Source organism: Python bivittatus, unplaced genomic scaffold, assembly GCF_059951505.1.
Source record: "Python bivittatus isolate LINGU-HERP-01145 unplaced genomic scaffold, Pbiv_v1 ctg000580_np1212, whole genome shotgun sequence".
NCBI classification, from domain to species: domain Eukaryota; kingdom Metazoa; phylum Chordata; class Lepidosauria; order Squamata; family Pythonidae; genus Python; species Python bivittatus.
In genome coordinates this window covers 21111662-21132579 of record NW_028277087.1, presented here as the reverse complement: position 1 = coordinate 21132579, position 20918 = coordinate 21111662, and the positions used below count along the sequence as shown (strand labels likewise).

The 20918-nt window shown below is 38.5% G+C and overlaps 1 protein-coding gene across 1 annotated transcript in view; it reads left to right on the top strand.

Moving 5' to 3' along the window:
* Positions 1 to 20918, top strand: part of KCNH5 (potassium voltage-gated channel subfamily H member 5) — a 177285-nt gene that overhangs the window by 140349 nt on the left and 16018 nt on the right. The window contains exon 10 of the mRNA XM_088149739.1: positions 17652 to 17848. Coding sequence (XP_088005865.1) covers positions 17652 to 17848 — 197 coding nt within the window. The remainder of the gene's footprint in view (positions 1 to 17651; positions 17849 to 20918) is intronic.

The window sequence follows — 20918 nt, the reverse complement described above, 5'->3', positions numbered from 1 at the left end:
CCGACCCCCTCAGATGCAATCCCTTTTATCCTCAAAAACCACAAACCACAGACATGACTCCTAGGTTTAGCAACTGATTCATAACGTCCTTGGTGCTAATTTTACCAAACTTTCCTGTTCTATTCTTCCCTGTCACGTCTTTTCCCATCAGCAAGTTTGCTTAGTCTTGCAAGTTTACTTATTTCCTGGTATTGCCCTACAGGTCACATTTCAGCTAACTTGGCTTTATTAAATGCAATCAAAACTAACATTAAAACATACAAAAGGCTACTAAAATTTTCCTCTCACAAGAGCAAAGCTCACATAAGTTGGGAGCTGTTGGTAGAAAAAACATAGAGACAAGAAAACGTTTGCTGGAAAACGAAGTAGATTTAGGTATCAAGAAGGCTGGAATGCAGTAGACATATTTTCATAAGTTTATATCTCCTTATAGCTCTTTAAAAAATTGAAAAAGTTAACTTGATTTTGGTGTAAAAATGTTTTTTCTTTTTTTTAATTATAACTTTATACATTTGCTTTTCATTTATTTATTAAAAGTATTTCAACCTGTCCTTTGTCCTAGTGTATTAGAGTGATGTATAAAAAGCATAAAGCAAAAATATGTTGCATTATTGTACAATACACTCATAAAGTAACAAGCTATTAAAATAAATTAGAAGCATAAAAACAGCAGTTGTAGGAGAATGTGCAAAATTTAACTCAAGACAATTTAAAAAACTAATTTAACCTATTTGGAACAGCATATATAATGTCTATCCTATAGATTAAAATATCTTAAAACTGGGTCAATTCTTCCCTTGTCATCCGGGTAAAATAACAGAACCACCATTTTCAATAAAATAAAACTTTATATAGCCACTTCTCAAGTTAGGCAACCATTACATTAAATATTTAGCAAAGGTTTATATAATCCAATATTTGCAAACATCGGAATTGTCTACCCTACCCAAACCAAGGGATATGTGCAATACCTGAAGGTGGAGAAGTTGAAGGACTTAATTGCTAGATAATTGCTAGAGTCACTCCACAGTGAGATAGGCAGTGATAACTTTGAAAAATAAATAAATAAATAAATAAATAAGGAAGAAGGAGTGGAGACAGCCATTACAGTATTGCAGACTATGTGGATGACAAGAGTACAGAGGGAACCGCTGAGGTGGAATGTTCAGGCTGTTCCAGTGTTTCCAGTTGGCAACTTGAAGATGTGTGAACTTCAACTCCTAGATGGCTGGAAAATTCTGGGAACTGAAGTCCACACATCTTCAAGTTCCCAAGGTTGAGAAACACTGGGTTGGTCAATCTTCCTTATTGAATGATCTTATTGATGGCCTTTTTTTCTCTTTGTATCTCTCTCTATAACACGCTAGTGTATTTGTCCATCCCTCTATTCACTTTCAAGAAGCATGTGGCATTGGGGACCATCTTGGCAAACTGTGCTATGTGATGGGATTTGATTAGCTCTTGAACATCATTAGCATCAGTCTTCAGTTCCAATTGCTCGGCAAGCTTTACAGTTTTTTCTGTCATCTCTTTGTATGTTTCTTCTCCCTCAGAACCTTTATACCACTGCAGATTGTTTGCCAGGCTTGGAAAAGTACTACACAAGCCTCAGTGATGTTTCTGATGGCTTGTTAAATTTTGTACAATTTGCAAAAATTGTGTAAAGTGAAACCAGTCTCTTTCCCTGTTGCATCTAATGCTATACCAATGTTCTACATAAATATATGCCTTAAAACCTGCAATGACCCCTTCTGATCCATGGGCTGGATGAGTAATATCATATTCAGCAGCAGAAACATAACTTTAATATTGTTTAAACAATGTTAAACACATGTCTGAGAGAGATAATCATCTAAAAGGCAGGATTGCCAAGAGCGTTATTGATGACAAGCAATATCTTGAATGGGATCTCCCGTACTATGCATAATTTTTCTACCTTGGGAACAAAACTATTGATGAACCAATCTTCAGAAAATGCTGTTGTGATCCAAATGGTTTGATCTGAATGATATTGCGCAGGAAGGGTAACATAAGTAATAACCTTAAATATACAGGTATTTTCTGAATGTGAAATAGCTGTGGTTTCACTCTATTTATGGTACATTTTTTGCAGCCTTAAAATCTTGTACTGTCTTTTCTTCTTTGACAATATATGTTTTTTTCTGGGGTTTTCTTCGAGAACAATCCTGTCTCATTGGTGTTGAAAGATTTGTTATGCTGTGTAACTACCTTCATCAATAATTGTTTTAACACATTGAGATACATGTCTGTTGCTGTCGTATCAGCCTTCTCAGCCTCACCATTCATTTTCACATTATGAAAATCAGAACACTGCTCTAATCTATGAAATCAACCACTACTAGCTAAAAAGTCTTCATTATGATTACTGTACTTCCCCTTTATGTCTTCAGAATGGTCTCTAACCTTAGCTTGTATTACCATTACACTAAGCAGCACACAAGATTGAATTTGGTGTTCCATCTACAACTTTAGTAACTTTTCCATGTCTTGGGCTTTTCTGCACTACAGTCTTCAACTGCTTGATTCCCATGTATCTGCTTTGTTCTGCATTCACTGTCTTTCCAAATCATATTCACTGAACAAGTGAGATCTTGTTCACCTGTGATGGAACTTAGACTTTATCCTCCTTTGTACATCTTTACTATTTTCATTTTTTGCTCTAAATCTATGACTGATCCTGTCTTTTTGCAGTCACTTGATAGTTTCCATTCATGACTGCAATTTTTTGATATGTATTATGGAAACATTCATATGAAGTTGAGCTTACTTAAGTTAGGCTTTATGTAAACCAGGGAGCATCGATAATAATAAAATAAGCACACACCTTGATGAAACAATGAAAGTTACATAAATGCTGCTCTAATATCTACAACAGCTATCCCCAACAAGGATAAGAGTTACTTCTCATAGTGAAGTTGACAGTTATCAGAACAGAGATCAGATGCTGACAACCTTGAAAAGAAACAAGCTTCTATCCATTACATTAAAAAAAAAAAGGTGGGGCGGGGAGAAGAGTTTTCCCATCCTAAACTACCTATATACAGATTATTCATTTGAAAATAAGGTACAATTCTAGAATGAAAATTCTAGAAATTATAGGTTAAATCCATCTGGAAGGCACTGGGTTGAAGAAGGCTAATCAATATTACATTTAGCAGAAACCATCACCTTCAAAGCAAGGTTTTATAATTTGTTCTATAATTTTTTTTCCTGATGTTTGTGACTGTAAGGTTAAAGTTCAGAGCATTCTTTTATCTTAATAACAAGAAAGCATGTTGATAGTTAGAAATACCATGGGGAGGGGATTTGAAGATACAAAGCCATCCAATATCAATATGCCTTATGCTTCTGTTATTCCAGAGTTGGGGGGGGGGCAGATCTCTGGATGGCACAAGCAAGCATACTTAAGCTTGAGTCAGGATTGCCCTTTATTTTCATCAGAAATTTTAGGCCGTATTCTTTAATGCAGGAGGTTTAAGTGAACCTTGTATTTACTGGACTGGAGTAGCTTTATGAAAAACTACTAACATCTTGGGAATGTCTAACAGGGTATAATATAATGAATACTTTTGCTCTTTCTTTTTCCTGTTGAGAGGACCAGTTTGGTGTAGTGGTTAAAGCAATAGCCTATAAACCAGGAGACCATGAGGGTAGCCCTGCCTTAGGCACAAAGCCAGCAAGGTGACTTTGGGCCAGTCAGTCTCTCTTAGCCGTAAGAAGAAGAGGGCAATGGCAAACCACTTCTGGAAATCTTGCCAAGAAAGCTGCAGGGACTAGTCCAGGCAGTTCACCAGGACTCAACACCAACTTGAAGGCACAAAAAAAGAGTAAGAACTTAGAACTTATTTTGTTCATGAAGCACCTCTGTTTCTTTTTAAAATACCACAATATTTCTTCCTTTGGTATAGGATGATACCGACATTTAAGTTTAACTAGCTTAAAATCCACACATACACAAAGAGGAACTTCCCCAAAGTTCCCCAAGATATAAAGAGGTTAGGCAGGTGCCTCTCAAAACAGACAAGTTGCTCCAACTGAGAAACTAGTGCTGAATAGGGATGTATGGATTAATTCATTTCTATTCCATATTCATTCATATGGCTGATCCATCCATCCTGTTTCTGCATCAGTCTGCAATTTTTCTTTCTGGCACACAACATTCCACATTGTTTTTAACAACCCTTTTGAAAAAACATTAATTCTGTATAACTTCACTCTTAAATATGCTTGTGTGCATTTTTTAAATTAAAAAATTCTGATCACTACATTTACAGGAGTGTGACAATTTGAAGTAACTGTTCCAATCTGCATATTATTTGAGGATATGCTTAAAAATGTAAAGGGAAAGAAACCCTTAGGCACCTATAGTTCTGGGGGTCAAGTGCTATAGGTCTGGTTTGCTGGGATTTCGGCATCAACTTTTGAGAACAGCAGCAGTTTGGACTCCCTTGCATGAAAGCTTCTACTGCAATCCTTTGCTTAGTGCCCCATGATCTTTCTATTGCAAGAGATGTGTGTCAAAAGTAGGGCTATACAAATCTTTGCACAGATGCATTCTTTTGATGATGTTTCAGTTGAAGCACCCCTTCAAAGCAGCACCCTAGATTAAAACAGTCTTTCCCATCTACAGAGGCTTAATCCACCCTTTAAAACTTATTTTTAAAATAATTCCATAAAATGTGGCCAATGGAAAATAGTGAATATCAGTGGTGCGGTCTCAGAAAGTTCTAAGACATGTAAAAATGGAGCTGGGTAGCTATGGATGGATCTGAGCATTTGCTTTTTTCAACTCTATAATTTGCTTCAGGAGTAGCATATGATAGGGGATGCGGTGGCGCAGCGGCTTAATGACGCTGAAAGTTGCCGGCCAGAAATGGTCGACACTTCAGCGGTTCAAGCCCAGCTTTCGCGCAGCAGAGTGAGCTCCTGCTTCGTTCCCCAGTTCCTGTCAACCCAACAGATTGAAAACTTATGTGAGTAGATAAATGGGTACTCTCACTCCAGTGGGAGGAAAAATGTTGGCGGTGCCTTGCAAAAGGAGTCAGGAGCAGTTGCTGGTAGCGTGGAAGCCGCGTACACCCCAAAAAGGCGCAAAGCAACGGAAACCCCGCCTCCTGCGCTCGCCAGCTGGGCTCTGCTCTAGGAAGGGGGCTCTGGCAAACCACTTTGGAAAAACACCTTGCCTTGAAAACTGCAAGGACTCTTCCAAGCAGTCACCGTAGAGTCGGTAATGACTGAGTGCGGATTAAAAAAAAAAAGCATATGATATCAGCTGAACAGCATACAAAGCAAGAAGCAATGGATTCAAAGATAATGGAGGTGCGGAATTTTGCATATAATACAAAGGGCTGAACAGCTCCTGGAAGCAGAGGTGATGGAAAACATAAAGTTCTTCACTATTAATCTCTGCTTGCTTATATATGCAGTCTGGGTCTGGATCATGTCCTAGAAGCCACTGTCACATAAATATCATGCATATTTTCTATGCATAAAATTCCAGAGTCAGTCCTTGAAAACTCAGTGCGAAATGTGGACAGCAAAGCTGGGAAAGAGGTTGATGGGATGACTGTGGAAGGATTAACTTCATGCAGCTAATTTGCATCTCAGCTGCCTTTGTGCAGATATTTTTAATGAAAGTATATGTAGACTTTCATGGTGTAGTCAAAGATATTTGAAAGCTGCCAAGTTTAAAAGAGCTTTGAACTGCTTACTTGGATGTTTCTTAAACAAAAGAGCATATTGTGCTACCAGACAGTTCCAAGGAATCCTCTTGCTTCAGAAAAGTTGTTTTTCTGTCATATGCGGTGGTGACATGGTTCTAGATGTCAGTCTAATTCTTTTGATCTTGCTTTGCTTAAAGGTGTCAGAACCTTATTGAAATCAAAAGGTTGTGTGGCTTCTGCATAAGCTAGACATTTGTAAGACCTTCAATGCTTTCTAGCAGAGTTGATCATCTCATTTGGCTTGGTTGGACAGTCAGTATTTATTAGTCTAACATAGCTTTCCCCGACCATAGTGGAAATTCTGGGAGCCAGTATGTCTAAAGGATGTTAGTTGGTAAGGCTGTTCTAACATGAATTTCTGTATTAAATTACTTATTCACTTCATAAGAGTATATTTGCATACCAAAATGTCTACTGCTTGGCCCTATTTTCTTCTATCTTCTATCCTGCATGGCTTGTTTGTTTGTTTGGTGTAGTCAAGCTAATCCAATGAGTCTCAATCCAACAGCAAGTCTTACTTTGCAAATTGCCTTCAAAATGCACAGGAGCTGCATTTACAATTTCTTTTGCATAGCTCCCAATCAGCTCAATTAAGTTTGCTTGGGAACACCTCCTGCTAGATTCTATCTGCTTGCAACAAAGTCTTCTTGCTGCTTCTTGGTCTGCATTTAAGGAAATAACTCAAATGGGTGCCTAAATGTAGCAAAGCTCTAGAGAGTATCATGTAGAGAAGTCACTACTTGATTTGAAAAGGTCAAGGTTTATCCCCTTGATTCTCATGTTTCATTGTAATAAAGTCTGAGAAAGACTTATCTGCTTGAAACCTTGGTTATGAGTTGCTCTTTGGACAGAAAGTATGGCTAAATAGGTGAATGGGTAGCTTTATAAAGGCTTGTAAACAAATTTTCAAAACTTGCTAGTCCAACTTGCCTTCAGTGGAACACCAGCTGTTAAATATATCATCCATCCATCAATTTGTTTCCTTCATGGTGCAGAGGAGAGGAGGTATCACCTGATGTCCTACTTGTATTCTGATGTCCTACTTTATTTCAGTAGTAGCATACATATAATGGGATTAAGGTAGGAATAACCTTTTGCACTGTACAAGTCTTTGGATATTGATTTTATGAATTGTGTTATTGTTTTTTTGGCTTTAATCTCTATATATCACCTGAAGTTACTTTTCTTTTTTTTAATAATAATTTTATTAAACACTACATTGTACAGATGAAACTGATAGAAAATAGAAAATAGAAAATAGAAGAAAGAAAGAAAGAAAGAAAGAAAGAAGGAAGGAAGGAAGGAAGGAAGGAAGGAAGGAAGGAAGGAAGGAAGGAAGGAAGGAAGGAAGGAAGGAAGGAAGGAAGGAAAAGAAAGAAAAGGAGTAATTTCCCCTTTGTCCCAGCAAGTATAAACAACTTTAACAACTCATCACCATCTCCTAAAATACAATACTCTTCATCCCATATCTCACCTCATTCTCTATAAACAAACCTTTAAAACCTCAACATCCATCCTAATCAGCAAAAGTCCATTAAGGGTTGCGAGAAATAACAACTTATCTATTATAAACTTGATCTAATAAACCCACTTCAATTCCATCCTTTTACATTTGTATCTCATTTTCTATCATTAAACAAATCCCCCAAACTTCATTTTTCAAATCTAGTCAGTAAAAATCCAGTAAAAATTACCAGAACTATTTTAATCTTAATCAGATAAATTTAAAATACAGCAAATGAACTCTTTCTCATATAACTCTTATCTATTAGCAAAACCTTAAAACATCATCATGCAGACCTGGCTAAAAAAAAAATCCATTAAAAATTTCCAGAAATAGCAACCTATCTGTTTTTATGGAACATCTTGCCACCTGAGGTGCGGTGTGCCCCCTCCCTCATGGCCTTCAGGAAAGAGATCAAATCCTGGCTCTGCCAGAAGGCTTGGGGGCCAGAGGGGGGCCTGCACCTATGGAGATGGCTGGTGGGGTGAGGGGTTGTCCCCCCCCCCCAGCATCTTACAGGTTTTTTAGGGCCAAATTATAGGAGGTTTTTAGGCCATTTTTATATATGTTTTTAACTATTTATAGATTATGTCTATGGCTGGAGAGTTCTGTGTTTTTTATTATTATTGTGAGCCGCCCAGAGTCACCCATTGGGGGAGATGGGTGGCATACAAATTTGAAATATAAATAAATAAATAAATAAACCTTGGTCAGATAAACCAACTTTATATTCCTTCCTCTTGCTCCCAACAATCTTAATCTTTAGTTCCTTCCAATAATGTCCAAACACTTGGTTTCTTTTCTTTTTCTCTTTATCTCTTCTCACAAAATCAATGACAACATTAACAAATCCCTTTTTTAAATCCAATATAGAAAGCTTATCTGAGACACTCTCCTGGTCTATTATTTGTATGTCCTTTTTAGTTATCAAAACTTCAGCCAGTTTCATTTGTATTTTCAATATTTCATCTTTTTCCATATCCTTCCTGTAGTCTGTCATTTTTAAGTCCACATTTGAATCAATTTCAGGCTTGACCAGTAAAATTTGTTCCATAATGTCATTTAGTCTATCAAAAATGGCTTTAAAACTAACTTCTAGGTCTATTGTTCACAAATATCTCTCAATACGTACATTGTTGAAAGATTTTGCTCCATTCTGCATTATCAGATTGAGTGTAAGTATTCTTCCTCTTTAATTATAATCTTTATTTCGTTCTGGTGTCCTCTAGTGTCCACCCTTCAAGATCCCATCTTATCATGTTGTTTTTCTGAGCACAAAAACATGAATAGTTTCCCATGAGAAGGATTCTTATATTTAAGTTCAAAATGTTATTAAATCCATCTGGACCCTTAGTCCATTTATAACTTTCTAAAATCAACATTCTGATCACCCTTTTGCTGTTAATTCTGAAAAAAATTTTTTTTTTTTAATCCTTAAACTCATACTCAAAACTTCCCTCGTAAAGGATTGAAGGAAATTCACCCAGTGAATACTATGAAACTTGCCATTCCAGAGGTTCTCAATTATTAAAATGTAATAAAAAATTAATTCCAAAGTGATTAAGAAATGAGGATCAGCTGAAGCTTATGGTCTTAGAGACTACATTAATGACTATGAGCTTTGATGGGATCCCCAACTCCCAGCCCCTCAACTCAGAAGAGGAGCTGCTGTCTGGAGTACGTGTAGGAGCTCTCATGATCTCTTCTTTCTCTGGAGAGATTTCACTGGTCTAGATCCTGCATCCAGCTGCCGATCTCAACCATAATGTTGTCCCTGATTCTTCAGCGACGTCCTCAATTTGTCATGTCCTCACTTTTCTGAGATGAGCAGCTATATAAATTGTTTAAATAGATGCATACATACCTGCAGTAATTTTTCCAACATCAACAGCCAGAAATGAGCAGCAGAGAAAACATTCATCCATTTATTGAAACATTCCTGTTAGTTCAGGACCAACCTTGTAGTCAAGCAGAATTTTGTGATTGGCAGATGCTGGAAGGCTGCTCCTAGACTGCTTGGTGAGCCCTTTTGTTGAAGGACACAATCGTGTACATTACACAACTTGTCCTGAACTCTGTATAGTAGCTTGCTATGGTGTAGTAGACATTACAGTATCCTATCACTGCTAGCAAGAATCATTACCAGGCCAGTAAGTTTTTGCATAAAGAGCAGGCACTGGGCACCATAGCTTAAGTCAACACTAGCAGACAAGCAGCTGTTTCCAGCCTAGTTTCATATTACACTTTTTCAATTAATTATTTCATTGAATCACATAATTATTAATTAGTTATTATTTCTCTGCTTCCAGAGAAATCTAAGATATGTAGGCAAATAGAAAAATAGTGCATTTCAGTGAGAAAATGAACATGTCACAGCACATCAGCATTTTAGCAACCTTTGTTATTTCAGGTTATGAAGAATATTTCAAGCAAGTACATCTAGAAACAGTACACTGTGAAAACAAGAACATTTTAACAAGTTTTGTTTTGCTGTGGTTATGAACCGGAAGAGCACTTAACTACTGAATGAATACATTTAACTACCATAAATAAATAAATAAATTTTAAAGCAGCACATAAAGTAAGCATGCTATTGGCAGCAAACCCAGCAGGGCAAACATTTACTTTCTGCCATGTTGTTATCTAAAAATCATTAGTGGGATTATGTTATTCCCAATTCCCCATGTTCTTCTTTGTAAAGCTATTAAATCCATTCTGAAATATCCATTTAGAGTGCTTCTATAAATTGTATTACAAGAGGTAGCTGCACAACCCAGATAAAAAGTTCAAGCAAATTCAGACAGATTGCGTCTGATTTATAACCACATTATGTGCTATGGTTGAGAGTCTACTCCCTCTGCCATGTTACTCTTCTAAACAACTGTGGTCAGATATAAGGAAGTTGACAACAGGAAGCAGGCATGTTTCCACTGCTAGATCCTGACAGAGGAAAGGACAGCTATCCTGTTCTTTGATGCGATTTGATGCAAGAGAATTCGAAGGCATTGCTTGATCAGTAGGACTGGGTGAACCAAATGGCCTGTGATAGTCTCATAACATTGACTTTCAGCTAAAGGAGGGGAATTGGGAAAAAACAGCCTTCCTTCTTTCATATTTTGGGCATTAAAGACAATTTTAGAGATGTGGTTGAATGTCAACAGCAGGCACCTTGTGGACTGCCACCATTCTGCTCTTGAGCCCCTATGATGAGTGTCATTTTGAGGGCCATGCTGGATACATCTGTATATATATCTTTACCTGATAAAGATATGTGAAAACACTTGACAGCAATGTGCACAAATGAGAATTCTAAAATCTGTTCCCTTTTACTTGAATCGTATATTTACTTTAATATAAACATGCAAATTGTTGTACTTTAAATAAAATAATCTGTTTGCCAAAACATGTTATGCGCTGCATTTAGTAGAGCAATCTAAAATGTATTAGGGCTGGTGTATCACTGAGGAAGCAGTGTAACAATAGAGCTGTGATATATATATAAAAAGGAACTATATTTAAACAGGATTTATCCTGAGCTCCTGAGATCTGTTTTTAACACTTTGAGCTTATAATAGCAATATACCAATCTACCTGTGCTTCAAATTTTTCTCCCAAGGCATTTCTCCCAGCTGCTTCCTAAATTAAATAATACGTTACTCAACTTCAACAAAAGAGCTTTCTCAGCAGTAATATCCCCATTTTAGAACACTTTTCCCCTTGCCAAAGTTTTATAATGTTTTCAACACCAGGAAGGTGGGGGGTGGGGGGGAATCCTTCATTTTTATCAACCATGCACTATAATCTATTCCACGTCTCATCTTTTTTTTTTTTTGGATTTTATCTGCTGTTCTTTACCATGTTTTATTGTGCTACTAATCTTTGTTTAATCCGTTATCCCGAAATATAAAAAGGATGAAAATGCAGAATATAAATGCTTGAAAAACTAAAGCAAGCAATAAATCTCCTTCAACGCCTGGTGACTACATGGATACATTTATGTCACTTTTTGTAACAGGGAAGCAATTAGCCACTGCCTTCTTCTGGGATGATGTTCACCGTTTCATAAGAGCCTCTAGCTCTGTCTTCCCTGGAGGACTCCTTTCCACAGTTTTACATAGGCAATGTTGTGCAAATCATTGAAGCTTTGGCTGAAAAGGGAACCCACAAAAGGAAGTGGCACCTTGCTTTTCTTTGTTGAAGTGGAGCAGCAGAAGTTACCAGTATCAAAATGTAGTGTCCAGTTAGGCAGATTGGAAGTGCCTCAACTCTTTGCCATGGCAGGTCAAAAAGATGTGCCTCTGTGACCCATGTCCCCCCCCCCTCCCCTGCCCTGTAAGCAATAAATTAAAGAGCTGATATTAAATTTGTCATGTCTAATTGAATTATTCTTGGCCTACTGGTTAGAGCCCTTTTGAAGAACAGGAGGGTCCAGATACAACCTTGAAAGTTAATATCCCAATATCCTTCAATCCATCCGTTTTGTTCTTTTTTTGATCAACTTTTTGGGGATTAGACAGAAGTGGTGTTTGTGCTTCTAGCATATTTTCTGTCAGAATGCACTACCTTAGGCCCTGGGGATGTGACCTTCTCCTGTAAAGACTTATGTGCAGCCTCAAGAGCCTCTATAAAGTTGCTGCTGAACAGAAAGGAAATTATTAAATAGATGAATCATATCAACTGTATTACAGTATTTTATTTTAATTTGTTTTAATGTGGCTTCTTCTGGGCAGGATTCAGTTGTGTTAGAGTACAGTGTAATCCCTTGCTAGCATACTCTATTTCATTTAGCAGATAAAAAGGAAGCAGGCTGGTAGAATGAGATAGGCAGACCACAAAGAAAGTGATATTCATTGTCTTGGCATCTTCCCCCCTATTTTTACAGCAGTAAAAATTTGAGTCACTACCTGTAGTGTGGCCTGGCACCCATTCATTCAGTTTTGAGACTTACACCTGTCTCAATCAGGCAGAATCTGAAAGTAAGGTTTGAGCCAAATCTGTGTACTAAATGGGTTCACACTGACCCACACTCTGAATGCTGAGAGTTGTACTGAGTTGGTTCCATTAGCAGGACCAGTTCAGGAGTGTAACATTAGTAGCAATAGAGGTGGATATGTAACATTAGTGCAAGAGAGAAAAAGTAAAGCTTTCATCCACATATCCTCTTTGCTCAGTGCAGGGATAGCCTGCTAACCATTTGTTGAGGACATTGCTTCACAACAGAGCCTCTGTTTCAATTCCAGCCTGCCCCTGACGCAGAGCTAAGCAGAATCCAAGTAATCCAGCAAGAAAGTGGCATTTTCCATTAGAAAACAGAATACTACCTCCAATATGAACATTCTGATTCACATGGAGGAAGGATCCTGAAGAAAGTTGATGATCTGCAGGGCTCTAGTTGGCTCTCCGCAGAACCGTCTCCCGCCCTTCCACATCTGACTATGGGACTCGATGCCTCTCTTGCCATTTCTGTTTGATTGCTAGAGAGAACAGAACCCCCCCCCTTTTTTTTTAGATTCAAGTGGGAATAGCAACCTCGTGGAAGCTATTCCATTAGGTCGCTATTTCAATCAGTAATTTCCGCTGCTTGGTTTTTCTCCTCTCCTGCAAGTGCAACGGCTTGCTAGAAAGGAAAAGAAAACATGCTGAAGCGGAGAAGAAACTAAAGAGACAGAAGGCCTTCATTCTCCTTCTCCTCTCCCCTTTTCTGCATCTGCTCTTACCTCTACATTTTCACCACAGCAGTCTCCAATAGCTGCAACTGTGCTCTAATTTGAGGACAGCAACTTTGCTAGTCTCATTTTGGAGGCACAGGAAGAAGAACAGTGTGTGGATGGTGGTTTTGAAGCCGTATGCTTTTGTTCATTCTCAAGAACAAGAGGAAAGCACATTACTGGGGGAGTGGAAAAAAGCCCTTACGATTGTATATAAGAAAGGCCATCACTCCAACTCACCTCACCAAAATTCTCCACATATGGAAATGAAGTTGCTATTTTACATATTGCCTACAACAATTCCAGAAGCAGCAGCAAAAAACAAACAAACAAAAAAACCACTGTCAGATCTATGAAGCACTTTGTAAAGCTATGAAGGGCTTCACAGTCGTTTCTTTCAATGTGTTCTTCACAGTGGTTTCCTGTTTGGATGCATGAATCTGTTTCGATGGGGTGATTCAGTCCGAACTTCACCAAATCAAAGCACACCCTCAAAGCTTTAACAAGGGAGATGACTGCTCTGAAAGAAGACAGGGGAAACAGAGAGGGGATCTGGTTTGGGAGCTGCTAACAAACATGGAAAAGGAAGGAGTTGAGGGCATAACCTTGGGCTGAAGGGATGGAAAGCCACATTCCACTTCACCTGAAATTATGGGGAACTATTGTAGGAGTTAGAACTAGGCATTAATGTCCTTTGGAGACTATCAAATTTCTGGGCAGAGAAATTGGGTTAGGGTTTCTGGACTTTCCCTTAGTAGTGATGGTAGCACTGCTAGCAAAAAAAAATGCAATGAGAGACATTCTCTCAGGATGTCTTCCCTTGGGAAAGGAGAGAAGCTGCAGAGTGCTGGGGAATTGATTGTGCACAGAAAGGCAGGATGCATACAAACAGTCCTTGGCCACCTTCTAATTAAATTACTATCAGAACCCAACATTCTATGCATGAGAATTTCATTGAATTTGTTGTTGCTTCTTTGAATGGCAGAAAGCTTTAAAACAACCTGGCTTTGGAGAACAGTAACAAGACCCTGTTTCTGAGAGAGGAATACAAGAGACCACCTTGGAACTCCTGAAGTTATTTTCCTGCACTGAAAATCCCATGTAACTAATTTACTTGAATCCAAAGTCTTCCAAAAAAGCTTCAGTGGAGAATGGTCTCTTTGATAATTTCACCTTCAATGTTTACAAAACACAGACACAAGTGACTGTTTTATGATTTTTTTACAGCATGATAGCTCTTTTTGTTGCTTTCATTCTTCTTGTGTACAAACACAGACTTACTGTTTCATTTTGGTAGGCTTCTAATTAAAAAAAGATTAAGCAGATGTCTGTTTTGCAACTGACCATTTGGCAGCATTTGGGATTATAGTTATTTTTAATAGAGCCATTGATGAATTAAATGAAATGAAACCTATTTGGATTTCTCTGGAAGTCTCTCATAATTATTTATTTTTTATGAGTAAATTTATCCAATGCATCTTCAGAAGAATGGCAGAAGTATCAAATCTAGTATCTGACTAGATCTCTAGATTTGTGCCAATTTTTTTCTTAACCCTTACTGATGCATTGTAAAGGCCATAACTAGTACAGGTAGTCCTCACTTACTGACTGCAACTGGGACCGGCAACTCCATCGCTAAGCAAAGTGGTTGCAAAATGAAAAATCATGTGACCACGCCCAACTTACAACAGCAGTTCCAGCAGTTCTGGCTGCGGTCAATAAGTGTATCACTGTGGGGTGTTAAGCGTGATGTCATGTGACTGTAACTTGTGACTTCCTGTTGGCTTCCCCATTGACTTTGCTTGTCAGAAGCCGGCTGTGAAGGTCGCAAATGGTGATCATGTGACTGCGGGAACACTGCCATGGCTGCAACTTCAAGAACTGGTCAGCGCTGTTGTAACTTCAAACAGTCTCTGAATGAACGGTCAGTAAGCAAGGACTACCTGTACTAATGGTGCATGAAATATATATATAATACAGTGGTACCTCTACTTACGAACTTAATCCGTTCTGTGACTCTGATCGCAAGTCAAGTTGGTCGCAAGTCGAGGTAAATTTTCCCATAAGGTTCAATGTAAATACGGTTAATCCGTTCTGCCCTCCGAATTTGGTCGCACCCTGAAGCAAATTTTCCCATAAGGTTCAATGTAATTACCGTTAATCTGTTCTGGCGTCCATGGACCATGCGTCAGGGGTGGAAAAGCGCCCGCACACTGTGCGGCGGGGTGGCAAAATGCCTGCGCGCTGCGCGTCAGGGGCGGAAAAGCGCCCGCGCGCCATGCGGCGGGGCAGCAAAATGCCCATGCACTGCGCGTCAGGGGCAGAAAAGCACCCACGCGCCGCGCGGCAGGGGCGCGGCAGGGCGGCAAAAAGCCCGTGCGCTGTGTGGCGGGGCAGAAAAACGCCCGCGGACCACGTGTCAGGGGTGGAAAAATGGCCGCAGACCACATGTCAGGGTGGAAAAATGGCCGTACCTCGAAGCGGAGTTCGCACATCGAGGTAAATTTTTGGGGCCGGAGCTGGTCGTATCTCGAAAATTTCGTAAGTAGGGGCGTTCGTAAGTAGAGGTACCACTGTACTTCCATCCAGACTTTCTCCAAGCTGACCTCCAGAAGTTTGAGAAGATAACTATCAACCCCAGGAAGCATAGGGGTCAGTATTGGCAAAAACATCTGGAAAATTTAGGAAATGTTGCCATTAGTGGTATTTCATACAGTACATTTCTTCTTACAATAAAGGGGAAAAAATAATTTACTTTATTTCAGGATTCAGAAGCTCCAAAATTTGCTTTTGAGGCTGCTTTCCATCCCTTCACTGATGGTGCAAGGTTGCCATCCATCTGGTCTGCCCTAATCACCCTCTGGCCAGCTGGGAAGAAAAATTCTCCCTGAAATATCTTAAATTGGGACAGCAGCATGGAGTGGTGCACACAACATTCAGGAAGAAATGAAGCAAGGCTTCTCAGTTGTAGTCTTGGGGAAGGAACATTGTTGGATAGCAGATGGCTTAATACAGCAGAAAGAATGTGTACTGAGAGAGAAACACTTAAGTTGGAAAATGCTTTTCAACCTTGGCAACTTTACGAAGTGTGGACTTCAGCTCCCAGAATCCCCCAGCCAGCACTGCAGTGGCCAGGAGTCAACACTGACTCAAAAGCACAAAACAAAATAAAAAAAGTTTCAACTGTTCTTCTGACTGGTGGTGTGTTAAGGAGGGACATGGCCCAAAAGCAGATAAACAGAGTGGCTCTGAAGTACCACACTGTTTTATTGCAAGAGTTTGGGCAACACTGATTTGAATGGTAAAACTTGTGATAGCATACCTTAAACACTTGTTTAAACTGCAGGGATTCATGAGACTTGTAATTTCATACCACAGACATAAACAATGCCAGTTGTCATGATAAAGATTTGAGATTTCCTATCATAAACACTGATTTAGGCATGGAGACTTGTGAATTGAAACAGGAAACGCTGATTTCAGTAGCCCAAACTTTTGATTCTGAAGCCCTGCTTCGGGGCCTGTGTGCTTTGATGGGAGTGACCATAGAAGTCCTAACTTATTAAATGAGCCATTCACGGTTTCCTTGTGGTAAAGGAGCAGAGCTAACTAACTTAATCATGCATGCCCTTCTCCAGAGACTGCTCTTGCAAGGGTTTATCTATGGTGACCCTAGATGACAGGCACTTTCTCTGGCTTCAGGTTGAATTGCTACTTTTAAGAAATGGCAGCGTTGATTTTTATTCATTTATTTATTTTTTATGAGCTTGAAGTCCTTTGGTGCAAATGTTGGGATATACATATTTTAATACATGCAATAAATAATAAAACAGGAGGAGGAAGAAGAGGAAGATGATAACGACTCCAAAATGATGCAGCACAGAGTGAACCTTACCACCTTTAGCCTTCTACGTATCTTTAGCCCTCTAAGCACACTTTTCTTGGATGCCCCTTTCCATTTCCTTCCTTCCAAATATTTTGACAGCTCCCCGTTACTGAGCACATACACTCCTCATTCAACTGTTTTGTGAAAATCCCGTCTCCTCCACACTTTTTATCCTGAGAAGATTGGTTTATAATGGAGACACTATTATACAAAACATAGCATTAAGTAACCTGCATTTTTTCCAGACAAATCCAGGTTAAACAATGATTTCATTATGAGGCTTGAAAGTCGTATAAGCTGTCAGAAATGGTAAAGTGTATAATAGAGAGGTGGGACCAAAATGTTGTTTAGCTTAAGACTGAATTTACTTAATTCTGGCCTGGCCTGGAAATCAAACCACAGGTGCAGTTCTCCTATACCATGTTTGTCCACAGTTAAAAAAATGGACAAGAAAATTAGGAAAAATGCCCATTAAATTATGTATATTCATGAAAATGGCAAAGAAAATGCATTATATTAGAGAAAGATGATTGTAAAAATGCATGATTAAGATAAATGTGCATAAAATACATACAAACTCACAAACTTGCATCTACCATGTTGGCAGAACATATAGAAAAGAATGCCACATTCTTCTTTTTAACTGTGCTTTCCTATTGCTTTCCTATGCTCCTTATCATTATATTTAGGGGCGATTCTGACAGAGTTGTTCATTCATAATCCTGCAAATGATAGTTTTGCCCTACTGGCTCCTCAGCTAAACATATAGGAAGCTTGTTTTTATTTGCCCTTTTCCATTGCTTTACCAGGTAAAGGTGATGTTTTTGGGGACATCTTCTGGAAAGAGACCACTCTGGCTCACGCATGTGCCAACGTGCGGGCACTAACATATTGCGATTTGCACATTATCAAGCGGGAAGCTTTGCTGAAAGTTCTGGACTTTTATACAGCTTTTGCAAACTCTTTCTCAAGAAACCTCACTCTAACCTGCAATCTGAGGAAACGGGTAAGATCTCTTTAATCAAATTTTATATGGAAAGTTGTTTGTATGGTAGTGATCTAGTTTCTGAGTCAGTAGCTTCTTTCCAAGGAGCTAATGTGGATGTCATGCACTTAGTTCAAGTGTACAGTGATAACTTTTCCCTCATGAATGGTGAGAATGTTGAGGGCAAACCAGAGAAGAATTAGTGATAAAGAGGCAGTGAGACTATGCGGGAGAAGGAAGGGCCGTGTATGGTGCACTGATTTAGGTCTGCAGGTCAGAAGGTCCCCATTCTTCATTAAGGGATATGAAATGTTGAAGAAGCATCTGCGAGGGATTGCTTCAGGTCCTTTATTAGTTCCATGGAGACTGAGCAGGTAGAAGAGCCTGTGGTTATAACTGGCTGAACTATTCCATTGCTAGAAAGGCGCCAGGTAAGCAAACACATTTAGGAAGGAGGGAGAAAACAGAAGGTTCTGGAAGGTTTTGGAGTGAGTGGTCTATAATAATGTATGCAGGAAGGGGTCCATTCAGAGAAAATGTAGGAAATCTGAGGAGACAAGGTGTAGGGAGAGAATCAGGTTCAAGTTAAAATGTCTCATTTTGTTCCCATCCATTCTCCTCCTCCTCCTCCTCCTCCTCCTCCTCCTCCTCCTCCTCCTCCTCCTCCTCCCCATTCATACACACTATTCAATGTTTGTTCCCGAAACTCTCCCCAGTTCCCTTAATTGATGTAACATATTTTTAATTAAATTTGACTGTAAATTAAATCAAATTTAATTTTTTTGGCTTGGCCCCCTCTGTTTTTTATCATACAGTTAGTTCACTCAAAGGCTAAATCTGCTCCTTCTCCTTAAAGAAGTTGGGTGCTACTGGTATAAGGACTTGAGCTGTGCTCTTAGGATTAACCTAGATATGCCAAAAATAGTAAAATAGGAACTCCAAAGAATATTTTCGTACTTTATAGTCAAGCAACAAATCTCCCTATCATTTAGCCCTCTTGGAAATAATATTATATCCATGAGTTATCTATTAAAATATTTATTTAGGATTGGTTTGGAAGATGTCTTAGTTTTATGTCATTGAAAAAAGATGTTCTCTTTTTTATGTTGGTGTTTTAAAAACAGAGTAATAATTGGCATATAAAAATTGTCTGCATAAGCAATTCTCATAAGTCTGATGAATAGATTTATAGACCATTAACTCCAACGTTTTATTGCTGGAATGGATGTATTTATTTATTTATTTATTTATTTATTTATTTATTTATTTATTTTCTATAGCCCTACTTTATCATGAGATTAGACATTTGTAGGCACAAAAATCTCCATGTATTATGACAATTTGTAACCAAATCCATATAAGATACAGTATATGTGGATTTAGGATTGGTAGAATACTCAAGAGACCATCTCTATTTCAGCATAAGGAACACTAGCAGCAATTTGAAGAAGTTCAATAGCATGCATGTACCATCCATAATTCCAGATGTAGCTTAAAGCTGAAATCTGATGCACACTTACCCTCTTGCTAGCAGTTGATTTATCACTCTGATAAATCTGTGAATTGTAAATTCAGTCAGTCTGGTAGAACACAAACTGTTCTGCAAGCTGGGTTTGTTCCATGGCCTTCTGGCTGCTAAACACACTCTGCACGTTCTGATTAACAATGGAAATTCCAGAGAACAGAGCTTTGGTTCCCAGTTTTTGTTTGGTAATTGTCCAAAACTTTAAGGGAAAAGACCAGAAACATAACATTTTGCAAAGAAAAACTCATGTTCAGATTCCAAAACTGGAAATGGATATGATAATGAAGATGGACTTAATAGAACGTTCTGTCAGCCACCATTTTAATTTCTCATCAAAATTTAAAGTACTTTTCACTATTTCTGTTAATTTGCCCAAATTTGCTAAAAAGGGCTTCTCTAGTCTTTGAAAAACAACATGGCCTGCTCCTTTCAAATAGCACCCATTACATTGATTTGAAGCTGAGAGAGTGGGTTGAATGCCTTCAGTTCATTGCAGATGTTGTATTTTTGGAGAAATTGTATAGTCAGAACTGAGAATACCTAATAGACTGATCAAACACTCCAGCCATCTTTTAGCTCTGAGCACCATTTGTATTTTGCTTTCCTTCTTGGCTCAATTTAAAGATTCTGAAAGTGTTTTTAAAATGCTTAGTTCTTTCAAAGACTTTTTTTTAAAAAATGAAAATGGATTCTTGTTCATACGGCAGGAAATCTTCCGCCACTGATCCAATTTTACAGCAATAGTGTTTTTAATCGGTGGTATATGTTTTCTTAAAAACAAATGATTGTTCAAAAATGTAGTGGGTTATACCCAGTATAGTAGCATCATTCTATCAATTAAGAATACCCTTTTTTATCCTTGTTCAAGTCCTATCTAATACTTGACTGCTGCTTGCATCAGCCATTGTCCAAATACTTTCACAATCCATTGTGATTTCATTGAACGTTGAGTTTGTTTGTTTTTCCAATAAGTATTGCACAAGAATTTATACATACAAGTAAAACTCTATCTAGCACTACTTTAATAGTAGAGCAGGGGATGGAGAACCTGTGGCCCTCTGGGTGATTTACAACTTCCCACCACCCTATCAACCATGTCTACTGATGCAGGATCCTGGGGATTAGAGTTTAGCACTTCTGAAGGACCAGAGATTCCACTCCTCTTGGCCAATGTTCCATTGGATACAGCCAAATGATTTTATTTAAAAAAAATGAGTTTTAATTTGTCCTGAACAAAGGAAGAATCTGATAAGGGATTAATTGGCATTTTCTCATCTCTGGTTTATCTCTGCTACCTTTTCAAGGGAAATTTTTATTGTACAATCCTCTCTTCTCTTCAGTATTTTACAAGCCACATTGACTTCAATTCAGTTTCAAGGAAGGACTCCTCCCATTTGGCTACTTTAGATTGAGAAGGGTTGGAGCCTGGGTACGTGTATTTCTTGTGGACATGTCTCAAGGGGATGGAAATATGTCTATCAGAAATTAACAACCTCAGCAGTAATATCCTCACTCATTAACAGTTAAATAAGTTCAGCAAAAACAGCAAGAGAAACTAAACAAGAA